The following is a 15584-nucleotide window of genomic DNA, read 5'->3' on the forward strand; positions in this document are numbered from 1 at the left end:
AATTATGTCGTATTTATGCTTTAAGGACAAATGACTATTTGGATAGAGGGCTGGATGGGGAGGAGACTCGTTTATGAAACATGGTAACTGAATCTAAATTTTTAAGTTGCTGATACATGCATTCTTCTTGAGAAATGGGTCTTTTCAACATCATTGCCAAATTTGTGGTAGGGAAAATAAGTTTTGTTCTTTTGTCTTCAAGTTTTCAGCTTAGAGGCCCGGGGTGGCTCAGTCAGTTAAGTGTCTGATTGAGGTAGTGATCTTGGGGTCCTGGGATCGAGTCCCGTGTTGGGCTCTCTGCTCAGTGGGGAGTCTGCTTTTGCCTCTCCCTCTCACCCTCCCCCCATCTGTGCTGTCTCTCAAATAAATAAAATCTTTCAGAAAAAAAAAGTTCTCAGATTAACAGTATGAGGCCATAGTTTACTGGATGGCAATCCCAAATGAATGTGCCAACAAATGGGGGTTAGAGTTGCAGGATGCAGGTTTTGGATGACAAGACTGGTCCTCTCCGAATGTAGTGATAGGACCATTGGGGCTGCCATTTCTCTGGGATGTCTGGCTCACACAGGTGACTGCCAGCCTGTCACGTAATTTGAAAGGCAGGTAATTTGCTCGAGGGCTTCACATATTGGGACATTTATGTCTAAATATCAAATACAGGCAGTCGACGCCAGTTGGCTGATAGAGGCAGAGGACAAAAGGGGGCCAGAGGCCAGGAAACAGCAAACATCAGCCATCTGTGGCACTGTCTCAAGCTAGTCCTTTTACCTCCTGTGGGACAGATTAAGACAAAACAGTTCATGAGGCTTTCACCAGACACTCTGGATTCTTCATTTTTTCTCAAACAGCCCCCAGTAGTTCACTCTCTTACAGCACATCTCCCACACGCTGCTTGAGGACACTTTCCCAAGCCCAGCTCAGACCCCATGACATCTCCCACTGAAAGCCTGCCATAGCCTCCCATGGCCCTCAGAGGGAAGTCCTACATCCACAGTATTCTCCAATGTGGGGACGGTGTCCTCTGCTTGTTTGATTTCCTGAGGCCTGGTGGGCAGTACAGCCTCGTCAATACTTGAGTGATGAATGGATGGCCTGCCTCTTCAGGAAGCGTGCCCCTCCTGACCTTGCCAGCCTCGTGTCCCCACACCACCAGCATACCGTGCTTTCAATCACATGGGACTCAGTTCAGGCCTCTGGCTCCGCAGCACTCTCTGGAACTCAGGTGTTTTTTTTGTTTTTGTTTTTGTTTTTGTTTTTGTTTTTTTACCTGCTTACCTCTTTAAGGTGGTACAGGTCTTCCCTGCAAAGCCTGAAGATCTGGATGTGTCCTGGTTATTCTTCCCAGGCCAGGATGGGCCTCAGGTCCTCCTCCAAGCCTACACTCACCCCAACCAAGGTTAGATGCCCTTTCTCTAAGCTGTGACAGTTTGGTAGTCTGGACCTGCCCTGGATGATCAGCCTCTCAAGCACAGTGATCTTATGTTATTTTCTGCAGGATAGTGCCAGGCACAGAGTAAAGAAGCACCAAATAGCTGCTGGCGGTCTGAATGTATGAAAGAATGCATGACCAACAGGAAAAAGCCTGGAGCTGGCACCCTGACCCTGCAAGCCCTGGGCCTGGTGGTTTCAGCCACACCAGGAGGCATGGGAGAGACTTACGTATTCTTTGGATGGGTCACCGATGCTGCCGTTGGTGGTTGGGGCGGTGGTCTCTGTGACCTCTGGCTTCTCCTGCTGCTTCCCCTCCTCCTTGGGCAAACCACCCTGCCCTGGGAGGGCCACCTCTCCCACGCCCAGTGCTTCGCTCTTGTATTGCTTGACAAATTCTTCCATCACTTTCAACTCATTCTCCAGAAGTCCACGGCAGCGAGAAGGGTCCTGGTCGTAGATGGGGAGCTGGTGCATGAGCTGGCGTCGGCGGTAATAGGCACCCTCGGTGCCTGTCACTGGCTGCTTCTCTTTTGGGATGAGCTCCATGTACTGCAGACCCTGGTGGGGAGGAGATAAAGCTACTGTGATTCTCAGGTAGACATGTGGAATTGGTGAACAGCTTCCAGCCTCTTCAGGTTTTCTGCAGAACCGAGGACAGTCAAGGCAGGAATGCGGTGAATTTGGCAACACCCAAGAGAGGCCTAAATAAGTTTCACTCTCCTCTACATTGTCACAGATTCACATTCTGGAAGAGAATGGTGTACCTGAAGTCAGTGTTCATTTTAGATTTGTTGGCTTTGCAATACAGGTTTGGTTTCCTTCAACACCAAACATTTTTACTTCATTCACCTAATGGCAATGTTCCTAATTAAAAACAAAAGAGTCAATCTAGTTTAAAATTGCTTTTCTTAGAAAAGTATAATTAAATAATGATAGGCATAAGGTATTTCATCATTTATTAATTTAAAAACAGGCCAAGGCACCTTCTAATAGAATGAATTGATAAGGTATCAAGGTCATAACATTTCCACATCAATTGTAACTGGTAATCACATGAATAGTAATATGTCTATAGATAACTGTCCAATTTTGGCTTTTTTTTTTAAATGAACAGTAACCTTATACTTGGGTGGGTACCAGGGATGAGGACAATTGGGGAAGATAAAGGTCAAAGCCACAGAGCACGAGAAAGTGTGAAAGGAGAACTGTTTATCCTTGACAACTATTCTCCACTTCCATGCCTGTCCCTGCCTATGACCCTGACACCCCCACCAGGTTGCGTGATTCCTACTGCCCAGGTGGCCGTTGCCATATTTACCTCCTGGAACTTGCCTGCCCCATATCACATTGCTTGGGGCTGGACTTATTTTGGAATTGAATTGTGTTACTCAACATGGAAAGTCATACAATAATTCATAATGAACAACCATATTGGTTGCCTGATGTTATAAGGAGCAGGGGTAAGGGAGGAGTATATGAGTCCAGAGCCTGGTTTGCTGAGTTTCATAATAAATGAATTCTGGATAAGACCAATTTTAGAGAAGGGAGACACAGGTGACCCGGGTTCCTGTGGGACTCATGAAGTGAGAGGTGGCTGTGGATGGTCCCTAGGAGGCTCTGTCCTGGATCCTGGATCACCTGGCTGAGCCGCCTCCTGGCTCTGTGGGCTCACGGTACACCCTCTTACTATCCCTTCATCCACATAGTCCCCAATACTTTTCTAGGTGCTTTCGCCAGACACAGGAGATAGCCTGGGGTGGGACATGGACAGAATTCTGGGGTACCAGGAAATTTGTGTTTCTAGCTCTTGTCCTGCTGCTGCTCTCTGTGTAAGACTGAAAAAGTACCCAGTGCCCGTGGACTGTTTCATCATCTACAAAGTTCGAGGTAGACTGCATGATCTTCAGGGTCCTGACCACCGTGAGAAGTCTGTGGTGTCCTTACTCAGTCCTTACCATTATTATGAGAGAGAAGCAGTAGCACTGACCCGAGTCTACAGCTCAGGAAAGTGGCTCAAGGAGCACATGGATTCGGGTTGGCCAAAGAGGCCAAGATGCTGAACCCCAACAGATGAAAGTGCCAGGGAGCCACACAGCTGACTACATGTTTGGGAAGGGCTGAGTCCTGACTCTGTCTTGGGAAAACGGGGTGCTGTTTTTCCCTGGCTCAGTATAAAACTGCAGGTAGCTGCTAGCACAAACATGCCAAGCAAGTAGGTCTTAAGAATCTAGTCTCAAACTTTGGGGTGCATAAGAATCACTTGATGGCCTTGTGAAAAACCTTCCTGGGCCCATCCTGGACTGTGATTTAGGAGTCTGTAAAAGGCCTAGAAGTGAGCACTTTAGTAGGTCCTCCTGGGTGTGTGTGAAGCAGGACATCTGAGGATTGGGGCCTATCTGGAGATAGAGGGTGGTGGTGGGACAGGATGTGACCATCAGAGGACAGGGAAAGCAGTGGACCAGCAGCCTACAGGCCGGGGCAGGGCACAGGGCCCTGGGGATGTGGTTAGGGACAGTGTGGGGGACAAATAACTACCCCAGTCATTCTTATTTCGTGTGTGGGGACTGCCCTGCTCCCAGGATCTATGGAAGGATTTTGGAGAAGTAGAAACAAGAGCGATGCTCACTGTGCCAGAATGGGCACTCAGATGGCCAACATCTCACTCATTCCAAGTGCTGAAGCAGATCTAGTTGCATGGCTGATTGAGTTCATGGGAACACAATTTCTTCTCCTAGGAAGGCTACCGACTCCTGCAGGACGAGTGGTCGAAGGCATGGGAGGAGTAGCTCACACTTACATGGTGCTTCCTATGATCTGGGCACCCTTCTAGGTACCTGACACAAGCTAACCCATTTAATTCTCACAGAACCTCTAGGAGTAAGGAACTAATATTACCCCTCAAGAAACTGAGGCATGGAAAAGGAACCTCCTGAAGCTCCCACAATGCATCTGTGATAGAGACAGCTTTGTACTCAGCAGAGCTTGGGTCTCATCCATGTGTGTACTACTTCTTTAGGAGATGAATGATTTGCAAAGAGAAAAAAATTTCCTTCAATCTCTAGGGAGGTTTCCTTTGGTCTTTGTCACAGTGAAGAGGCTGTGTAAACACTGCCTTGTGCCATGATTCTCCAGTCCCTGGATATGGCTATGACTCTGGTCTGTAACAGGAGGTATCCCTTCCTGCTTAGCTTTACAAATAAACACTGCGGTACAAGTCCCGCAGCAGTGGCCTTCTGCAAGTGTCAGCCACCTGCTTGTTGATTCCCTACATTCAATGTCCTCTCATGGCTCTGTCTGGGCTACAGGTGTCTATAGCCCACAGAGCTCAAGGATTCCTGGCCAGGGCCCTGGAGACAGTGAGTGTTCCTTCCCAGGAACCTAGTGTTCCTGTGGCAGCTCAAAGACCCAGCTGGGTACCATAGCATCCTGCTGCCACTGGCATGTGTTCTGTGATGGCATGCCTTGCCTGGCTGGCCCGAGAATCCTAGTCACACACACCTGTGGCAGATGCTGTTCATTGACCCAGGAGAGGGTATCAGAGTCCATCTCGATACACCATTCAGACAACTACTGTTGGTTTGGCATGGGCTTGGGAAGGAGATGATGGGGACAGAGGTTTGGGTCAGAGTCAGCTGCCTGCGCCTCTCAGAGCTTGTAACAGAATCTCTCAGGAATCTCTCCAGGAAGCTGATTAAGGTCATGTTTCCAAAACCTTTAGCAAGAGACCTTTTCTTGGAGCAGTTAGGAAAGGTTGGTTTAGGTTTCAAGGTTTTCATGAGGACCTTTCTGAGTCATTTGGTGTTTTGCTGTCTGGCTGGGACATCTTGGGTGAAGTGGTTCCCAGAATCGGGCTTCATCAGGAGAGGAATCAAAGGGCAGAGAGAAAAGTGGAAAAGGTGCTTTATTCTAAGGGTTGGGCAGTAGGACACACAAGGATTTCTGGAATCGGAAGACCCGATCCCGCCTGTTCTTTCTGCTTCTCCAGCTGTCAGGCAAGGATGGTAAATGGGCTTCGTGTTACATGTCAATCCTAGTCAACAGTGGCCACTTGGAGTGTTGTGTCGAGGATTCTGAGGCCAATGAAGGCACTACGAGAGACAGTGCCCTGATTGACCAGCCATGTTTGCCTTAGGCATGAGAGTAGAGGATGAGGTATGAGTGCCACACTTGCGTAGGCTCCTCAAAGACTTTCCCCTGTAAAATGGGGTTACGGGGATCCCTGGGTGGCGCAGTGGTTTAGCGCCTGCCTTTGGCCCAGGGTGCGATCCTGGAGACCCGGGATCGAATCCCACGTCGGGCTCCCGGTGCATGGAGCCTGCTTCTCCCTCTGCCTATGTCTCTGCCTCTCTCTCTCTCTGTGACTATCATAGATAAATTAAAAAAAGAAAATTAAAATGGGGTTACGATGCATATAGGGAGTGGTAAGGTGTTGATGATCTATTTATCTGTCATCTACAGAATGTTCAATGGGTGCTGGTTCCCTTCATCTTTTCCTCCTTGCCTCCCCCCAGATCCTGGATAGCCTTCAAAGATCTGCCCAAGTTCCTCCCTATTCTTAGGAGCCTTCCTTAAAAGTGCTAATCCAAGGTACCTGCTTTTTTCCTGCCTCTCTTCCTATATGTCTGGTTCTCCTGGCCTGGCTTGGTAGCCAAGAGCCTAAGCTTTGGAGTCAGGGAGGCCTGAGTCCAAGAATGGCTCTGCCATTTAAACCAGTGATGGGACATTTAGCTAGCTGTGTCACTTCTCTCAACCTCAGTTGCCCTCTCTGTGAATAAGTATAGTAATAGTATATATCCTTAACAGTTAGAATTTTTTAGATGAGACCATGCAAGTACAGCTCTTAGCATAGGGCCCAGTACATGTAAATGCTCAGTAAATATTAGGCATTAGGTTTATTGTTACTAGCCTTAAAGGCTTAAGAATTTCTCCGTTTTTCATTCTGGTTGGGAAGGATGACAGGAAGATTCAGTCCCATTTCCAAAATATAATCAGTCCTGATCACTTGGTAATTAAACAAACATCAGGAGGGTGAATGGGAAGGGACAACTGTCCAATCTCAGAAAGGCAACTTGCTCAGGCAGGCCAGATGCAGGGCAGACAGAGGGGCCTTTATACCATGTGGTTTTACGAGCCAGCATTAATCATAGCCTGACGATGCCTTCCTCTGATTAGTCTGGGGCCAAAGCATTTGGGGTTTTCACCAGCCAGTTCCTGACGTCCACAGCCAGCTCTTTAACAAGCCGCCTGCTTTACTTTCCACTGACATGTTGTAGACCTGGGTGATGGCTTACCCAGACCTGGGCGCTGGAGGCAGACCTGCGTTTGGAGCCACCCACCATGTCCTGGTACTGCTGTTGTTGGATGCCACCCTCTGGCCCGGATCTGCCCCTGTCTAGCCCCTGCAACTGGTAAAGGCCAACTGACCACGCTGTGTTTCCCTACACGTAAAATAATTCCTACTTCACATGGTGGCTGAGCTCACAAATGCTGACCTATTCTTTTAAAATGTTTTTTTAAAAAGTACAGCTTTTAAAAAAGTAACTTTGCCAGTCTCCACTTGATCTAGAAGGGATTTCCCCATCTTTCCCTCACTTAAGCTATAGCTTAGAGCTGTGCTGCTCAGACTCTCTATGGTGAAGGATCAGGGTTTTTTTGTTTGATTTTTCCATCTATTGCAGAATGATTTGTGGGCTCGCTGCATGAGATGAGAATGTAGCTCATGCCACATGAGATTCCCACATGAGTCTGAGCATAGTGGAATTCTGTTCAGTGAGAGGAGTTCTCTGATCACAGGCATGGATGTCAATTGCTACTAAATCTCCCCAACATTTATGCTCAATTTCTGTACCTCTCGTTGTGGGCCAGTCACAGGATTTTTATGGCACAGTGTTGGTCCATAGACCACATGTGGAATGTCACTGGCCAGGAGGATGACGTAGCACAAATACTCATCAAGCCTACTATGTGCCCTGCGTGGTGCAAGTTGTTGGATAGGATGGGGCACAGGATAGGCATGGCATCTGCCCTTTTGGGGCCTTGCTTCACTCCAGTGAGAGAGATGATAACTAAGCAAAGACATACATAAGACAACCATAGCTTGCAATCAAAGCTTCTAAAGAAACACTAGAGAACTGAGAGAAAAAAAAAATGAGGGCAGCCTGGGTGGCTCAGCGATTTAGCACTGCCTTCAGTCCAGGGCATGATCCTGGAGACTCGGGATCGAGTCCCATGTCGGGCTTCCTGCGTGGAGTCTGCTTCTCTCTCTGCCTGTGTCTCTGCCTCTCTCTCTCTGTGTCTCTGAGTAAATAAATAAAATCTTAAAAAAAAAATGTAGCTAGAGGATAGGTGGCATCTGCTGTAGACTGGGTGGTTAGGGAAGGCCTGCCTTGGACCTGTCAGAAAGACCTAGCCATGCAAAGAGCAGGAAAAGGACATTTCAAGGGGAGGGAACAGCAAGTGCAAAGTCCCTGAGGAGGGCAAAAGCCTAGAGCATTCAAGAGCAGGGAAGAGGAAGGTCAGGGCACCGTAAGGTCATGAGTAAGGGGTCACAGCTGTTGGGGAGCCTGTGGTGGGGATATGACCATGCAGGACTCTGAAGCCTCTCCTTTTTTTCCCAGAAGACATTTAATTAAATGCCAGGCTTGCATCCTGGCATTTTTTACTCTCATTAACTTGTGGAAATCACCTTGGCCTTTGCTATTGCAGGTATGGTCTGGGAGCCAGCAGAATCAGCATCACCTGGGAGCATGTTGGGAGTGTGGAGTCTCAGACCAGCCCCAAGCTCATTAGATGTATTTCTGCAAGCTGTCCAGATAATGTATAAGGCTGTTGAAATTTGAGGGGCACTGGTCTGGTCCCCTGGGTCTTGAAGGTGGCTGCGTTCGGCATTACCTGAGGAGTCAAATACCCATATCTGTTGATTCTGATCCTGTAATCTAGAGCTTCTGATTTAATGGTCTGGGGTGAGGCCTGTGCATGGGGACTTGTTATGGGTTTTTGTAGTGGGCAGCCAGGATGTGACTTTATGCAAGTCATTTCTCTTTCTGGACCTTGTCCTTCTCTGGGTGCTTCTTCCCCAGGGTTGTGTAAAGCTAGTTCAGTTCTCCCTTCAAGCCCAAGAAGTCTCAGTGGTTAGAGAAAAGAGGGGACTGTTTCTGTGCTCCACGGCAGGCCTGCAATGGGCATATCCCAGGCCACTCTGAGGAAAAATGAACATCTCACACATGAAGACAAGCACTCTGAGAGTCTAGAATCACAAACCATCCTTTGTTCAGAAATGGGGAGCCCAAAGGGAACCATGAATGACCCTGTACCAGAGCTGGAAGGGCCCTTTATAATTCTCAGAAACACTTCTATCCATTTCCTGGATGAGGAAAACCAAGGGCCAGACAGTTTTCACTTCAAGATCACATAGTGAGGCAGGAATGAGCTTAGAATCATATCTATTCCTATCATTTCTATCATCTCGCCCTCTTCCTACCTTGTCTTTGAAATTCAGGCATAGCTAACATTTACATGGATAGGAGAACAACCCTTTGGTTGGAGGATGCTGTCTTACCAGTTTCTGGGTGACTCCAGGGGGGGCCCATTCATAGGTGATGGTGTCAAAGGTGGGATCTTTCCCAGTGGCAATGGGATTGGTCATGATCATCCGATTCCTCTTGTAAATCCGGATGCCGTCCCCACCTTTCACCCGGGCTGTGAGGGTGGAATACTTGGAGTCCATCAGCAAGCGGCCAATTTTCCGATCATCTTCCAGCTCAGAGCTCAAGCAGTGATCCTCATGGCTGCATTTGCATGACTTGCATATTTTCCTGGGGTGGGAGGTTAATTGGGACAAATGAGATCAACCTCCAGAGAAGAGGAGCAGAGTCTCCTGCTGGTAGCATCTGCCTTTTTGAAAGCAAGTTCAAGGTTTAACTTTAGTAACTTGGAAAGGTTTGCAGCAGATGAATGGTAACATGAGACCAAAAGGCCTTGGGATTGGGAACTGAGTTTAGGAGTTGGGAACTGAGTTTAGGAGACTGTCCATCAGTCGGTCTATGGGGAATGAGGGATATGACTTTTGCTGGTAAAAAGAACAACACATTTTTACTCACAGTGATTATGACAGCAAAGTTTGGTTCATTCATTAGAGATGCTTGAAAGCAGGAGTCTATATGATCTGTGGGCTGAACCTGGCCCACAACCTGGTTTTGTAAATAAAGTTTTATTGGAACATAGCCATGTTCAATTCATTTACATATTGTCTGTGGATGCATTTGGGCTAAACAGGCAGACTCGAATAATTGCAACAGAGACCATGTAGCCCACAGAGCCTAAAGTATCCATGATCTGGTCCTTTGTAAAAAAAAAAAGTTTGCTGACCCCCGCTTTAAGGAAATCTTGAAATGGTCTCCCAAGATTCATGAGCCTTGGAGCTTCAACAACTTTCACTCTTTAGCACTCAAACTGAAGTTAGAACACAGCTGGAAATTTTCTTCGGAAAATGGGTGGATAGGACCCAGGGGGAAGGGAATGAGCTCAGGAAACCCCTTAGGCTGGAGAGATTGATGTTTGCTGGCAAGGCTCTGCTGCGAGGCTGAGAGAAGGAAAAGCATCCTGGGGGAAGCGTCAAATTCACTCGAAAGCCTGATGCTTCTCTCTGACAATTACAGACTACAGCATCTGGCTGCTTCGTGCCCATGCTGTTGAGGTTTTGAAATCCAGAGGGTTCAAGGTATAGAGGAAAACCACTTCCCTCCCTTTCTGGCCTGACACCTGAGGCGTGCTGTATCGTGGCTGCTCTCACGCATGAGATTTAAGAACTTGTTAATAAGTGAAGTGAGCAACGTCAAGCCCTGCGACACGGATGAGGCAGGCCCGAGCAAGAGAGAGGTCAGGGCAGTAGCACGAGTGCGTCACAGCCAGGGATGCCTGAAGGAATCCTCCTTTTCTTCACCAGTAGTTCTAAACGCAGGTCAGTTCTGACCCCGAGGAGGCATGTGGCAATGTCTGAAGACATTTTTGGTTGTCACAATGGGGTAGCTACTGGCTTCTGTGGGGTAGAGGCCAGGGGTGCTGCTAAATATCCCATAATATATAGGATAGCCCCCCCTCCACACCAAAGAATTAGCCTGTCCAAAATGTCAACAGTGCTGAGGTTGAGAAACCCCTGTCTAATATAAAGGGAGGGAGGCCCCACTGCAACCTTCCAGGAGTGCACAGTTGGGATCGGGGAGGGAGAGAAAATCAGACAGAACTGTAACTGTAAGGCTGGGCCATAGGAGGGTTTCATATGCTCTGGGGTGGCTCTGTTGATGTGGACCAGTTCCCCCAGCATGTATGTATGTGGCACATGGAAAGAGGCTCAGTGTGGTAAGTGTGGGACACAGCAGGTTACATTTCTGCAGTGCAAGGCTGATTCTTGTTTTTAATGCAAGAAGCTTGTAGTCCAGTTTCACATTCAGCGGGTTACAATTTGAGAAATGGTAAAATCGATGATCTCAAGGATAATGCCGGTACTCCAAAACAATATGACCCTAAAGATGATGTGGGGCAAAAATAAGCAGTCTTTTCTTCTGGTCCTCATAAGAAGGGGTTGCTCATTTTATAGAATTGGGGCATTTTATTAATAATAAACATTCCCTTTCCTCTCCTTTTTATGAGCCAGGCATGAAGGAGACGGTTTCTCCAACATAGGGGAGACACCACTGGTTTACATGTGGGGAGTGACAACAGTAGAGGAGTAGACAGTAGACAAGTGGTAGGAGGAAGAGGAAGGAAGTGAGGGAAAGCCTGGTGTCCCATCAGATCCTCTGAGCCCCACTGCCTACCATGCATGGAGCTGGGTGGAGGAGCTGCCATTTGCTTTTTTTTATTAAATAAGACTCTCAGGATGCTATTAGAGATGTGGCAAATGCAAAACACTTCAAAATGGAAAATGTTAACGGATACGAGATATTCTTTGAAATTGTGTCAGTGTTATTTCTCCTTTTATTCATATTGTCATGTTGCAAGGCACTGTTGCTGGGATTCCATGGATGAGGAAGACACCTCCCTAGCCCTACTCTACTCTTTCCGGGCACTCAGACTGAAGGGGACACAGACACAACCCTGAAAGATCCTCAATAGTATTAAAACAGCTATTTATTCTTCCTAGGCTACCAGCAATGGAGGAAAAGGCAAAGCCTTGGACTCTTATCCCATCCTGAACACTAGCCCAACACAGGCCCATGGTCAAGTTTGTCATCTGACAGCGAGAGGGCTGGTGGGTATCAGGAGTTGGCAAACTACATTCCATTAGCAGAATGTGGCCCATCACCTATTTCTGCACAACCTGTGAAGCAAGAATAGTTTCTATATTATAGGGTTGAAAAAAATTCAAAAGGTTATTACTATCTTATGACACAAGAAAATGATATGAAATTTGAATTTCACTCCTGAAATAGAGATTTATGGGAACATACACACATTAATTCATTTACATATTGCCTATGGATGCTTTCATGCTACAAGGGTCACCATGTTAACTAGTTGTGTTAAGGACCAAATGGCCTGTGAAACCTAAAATGTTTATGAAGAGACTGTTTACAGGACGTTAGCTGACCCTTGGTCTATTTGACGAGTTTCAAACTTTGCTGCACACCTAAATCACCTGGGGAGCTTGGTAAACTTGGAGATGCCCTACCTTGGCCCCAGCAAGTCAGATTCCATGGGTCTGGAGTGGGATCTGGACAGGGATACTTGCAATCCTGTTCAGAGGTGATTTGGATGCGCATCAAAGTGCCAGAGTCCCTAGTTGGTTCCTTTCAGAAATTTAAGCAGCTCTGGTTGACTTTCTCTAGATCGTCTCTCAGAAAGCAGAGGAAGCCTAGCTCTGAGGGCAGAGTTATCAGTGAAGATCCACTGCCCCTGGGAGAAGATTCAGAGTTAACATGTAATTCCTGGGGCAGCAGCCTAAGCTGGCATGGAGACAGGACCTCATCAGAAGGGGTGCCATAATGAGGACACTGGGGTAATCCAAAGAATGACCCCTGAAGAATGTAAAATTTTGTAATCTCAAGAGCCATTTTTCATACTATCATCTCAGTTTTTTCATACTATGTCCCCTCCTTCCCTCAAAGCAGGGTTTTTCTCTATTTACTGAAGCCAGTGAGCATTTAAAAAAAAATAAAGCTATTAGGATTATGATAATATATATATATATATATAAAGAATCTCTGCATGCAAGGAAGAGACTTTCTTTTGGGCTCTCTCTGAAAAGCCTGGAGTCCTGGACATGTGTTTCCCTCTGCCCTGAGGAGCAGTTCAGCACCTTGAGGTTGGCTCAGAAGGCCAGGGAACCTGGCATGTCCATCTGGGAAGCAGGAGGCTGCAGGCTGCTAGGGGAGCCTCCCCTTCTGTTTTCATGATTTGCTGTTTCATGAACGTCTGCTCTTGCCTTCACTCTGTACACTTCGAAGTAATTCTACCATCTGTGCCACTAATACTAATATCATTCTAATTCTGCTGTGTCAATCACTAATTTGATGACAGACAGCTTGCTTCAAAGTATGGATTGCGAAGCCAGAGTGGAGCCTAGAGCATATTGGCTCCAGCATCCCCATTTTTCAGAAGGGAAAGGCGAGGCTTATAGAAGGGAAGTGTTTGTTTCAAGCAGAGTCAGGAGGTTAACTTGTCCTGTGATTATCAGTCGAGGGACTTGCTCATTAAACCAGGCTGGCTGTCACTTTGGTTATTCAAATATCTTTCAGACTACTAAAAGTATGAGAACTGGAGCATAAAAATGGTTTCACGTGGTTTCCCATTCTGGGACCTCACTGTTCCAATGTGGCTTGAATTCAGGTCTCCATTAAAGTTATTCAAACTAAGACAACACTTGGTATGTGGGACCCGAGGCTACAATCTGCACTTCTCAAGGATCAATTCACTTGATGTTCAAGTCCTTTGCAGAATGGTAGGGGAATGTAGAGATTAAAACAATGCTGAGACTCCTGGTTACAGCCCCAATTGGTAACCAACTCCTGGTTACAGGCTCAGAATTGCCCTCCTGCCATAAACAGCTAGAAAACCAGACAAAATATGTTAAATGACCCTTTTCAGATGTCAGACAACAGGCAGCAAAGGACTGATCCTTTAGAGGGGGAAACATTGAACTGAGTCAGTGGGTGTATTTGGGGAACATTATCCCCTGCCTTAAAGAGTCTAAAAGGAGGTATCCCAGCTGTCTTTGGAGAGCTGATGAGGAGTCAGCATTGTTCTGTGACACCCTGATGGCAGATTCAGGACCAGGGGGTGAAATGATAGGGAAGCTGTCTCTCCTCAAGACCAGAAAGGGCTCCAGTGGCCAGAATAGATGTGTGGGGCATTCCCCCAAAGGGGAGTGTGTTCGCTGTGGGAGGAATTTGTGTGGGGGATGGAGTGGGGTTTGGATGACCTTGAAGGTCCCTTGCATCCAGAAGACCACATGAGCTCCTGTGAGGTTGAGGACTGTCAGGGAACGGAGTCAAGGAATAATCTCGTGCTTTGAACAAACATAGGACTGGTGAGTGTTTGAGAACATGGTGTGGGGTTCAAGAAGACCCAAGTTTGAATCCTGCCACGTATTGGATGTTTCCCTGCTACCCACTCTTGGTTTCCTGACTTGAAAAATGGAGAAACTTTTCCCTACTGCTCAAGGTTACTTCAACGTTTAAATGTAAAAGACTTGGTTCAGCTCAACAAATGTTTTTGCAATTGCCATCTCACTATGGAAGTCAACAACTCTGAGACAATTACCTCCCAAATTGTGCTCCCCCACTGAATGTCCAAGGAAACCCTCTGGCAGGGGAGATAAAACTCCCTCTTTGCTCTCTTGCCCTACAGAGGTTAGGCTGTCTCTCCCAGGGCTGCTGGGATAGTCACACAGGCTGTGCCCTGCACAAATCCAGCGGGCGATACCCACACAGATGCTGATGGGAACAGTGCCTGGGAGCTTCGCAGTATGGCAACCCTACTTCTGGCTTTCAGAGTCCTCAATGAAGAACAAGAAAAAAACTGCAGATCCAAGTCTAGCTGTATCTTATGGCCCTCCTTTGTGGGTATGAGTATACTGCAGCCTGGTTTTAAAGTACTAGGGACACAGTGACTTTTATTTCTGGCCCTGGGGCCCTCTGAGGTCACAACAGGGGCAACAACATAGTACAGGGGGATCAAGCACATGCACCAAACCCCAGGATAGAGCAATCTGGAGAGGACCAGGCACCAATTAAGAGGTACCCACATCTTCCCAGTGTGGTCCTTGGTGGGCTGAGCTTGGAGGCCTCCACTTTGAAATGGTGAGTGAAGCACTCCTTTCTCATCTTGGCTCCCAAGGACTTCTCAGTCATTTCTGAATTGGGCCATGCAGGAGTACATTCCCTCTGGAGCCAGTCCTCCCTGAAACGCATGCATTGTAAGCAGTCGCAGCAGAGAAGAATGACTAGGGGTTCCCAGAAAGGACAGCCAAGAAATGAAGGCAGGCATAGCCTCTCCTGACAAACTCTGTTACCTCCATGGATGTGGCTCGAAGCCTGAACACGTCCCCTTGCATTTCAAACAAGGCACACCTCTTGCTGACTGCTGCTGGCCCAGGGACATCTGGAAAAGAAGACAGAAAAGAGGGTGTTTTCCTTCCAAATGTCTTGGACCGGGGATGCTTGACCTCTAAAAGACTTGGCATGCCAGCAAAGGGATTGTGTGGGGTTCAAAGGGCTCAAGATGAATAAGCCATCAGTTACTGTTTACCAAGAATGGAGAAGACCAGCTGGGAAAGTAGCCATAGAGCAGGCAAATGTGGAAGGGTGGGGCCCTTCCCAATAAAAATGGACCGAGGCGGGGTCTTTCAGAGCTGTTGCCAGCCGGCCCATAGGGTTCCCTTGGAAACCCCCTGCTGCGAGGGATCATCTGCTCCTTCCTCCAATTCACCAGCTCCCCTGATCCACTTGTCACTGGAATGGAATCTTCCAGTGAGTGACTCCTCTCCCTCATTTATTTGTGATTTATTGATAGGGTGGGATTAAACCAAAGCTATAGGCAGACACAAATGTTCATGCTGCCAAATGTTTATAGCTCAAAGCATAACAAATATTTTGCTAAAACATGGAAAATCAGGAGCATTTCAAGACTGGTTGTCTTCTGAAAGGAGAACAACA

General features: G+C 47.3%; 1 protein-coding gene across 2 annotated transcripts in view; it reads right to left on the reverse strand.

The window, feature by feature from the left end:
• The window catches only part of LMCD1 (LIM and cysteine rich domains 1), a 58503-nt gene that overhangs the window by 14232 nt on the left and 28687 nt on the right, over positions 1 to 15584 (reverse strand). The window contains exons 2-4 of one of the 2 annotated variants that reach the window (XM_077857980.1): positions 14942 to 15030; positions 8990 to 9245; positions 1660 to 1989 (exon numbers count right to left, since the gene is read on the reverse strand). In XM_077857980.1, coding sequence (XP_077714106.1) covers positions 1660 to 1989; positions 8990 to 9245; positions 14942 to 15030 — 675 coding nt within the window. The remainder of the gene's footprint in view (positions 1 to 1659; positions 1990 to 8989; positions 9246 to 14941; positions 15031 to 15584) is intronic. The other variant, XM_077857981.1, reaches the window with a different exon arrangement.

Source organism: Canis aureus, chromosome 19, assembly GCF_053574225.1.
Source record: "Canis aureus isolate CA01 chromosome 19, VMU_Caureus_v.1.0, whole genome shotgun sequence".
Taxonomy (NCBI): domain Eukaryota; kingdom Metazoa; phylum Chordata; class Mammalia; order Carnivora; family Canidae; genus Canis; species Canis aureus.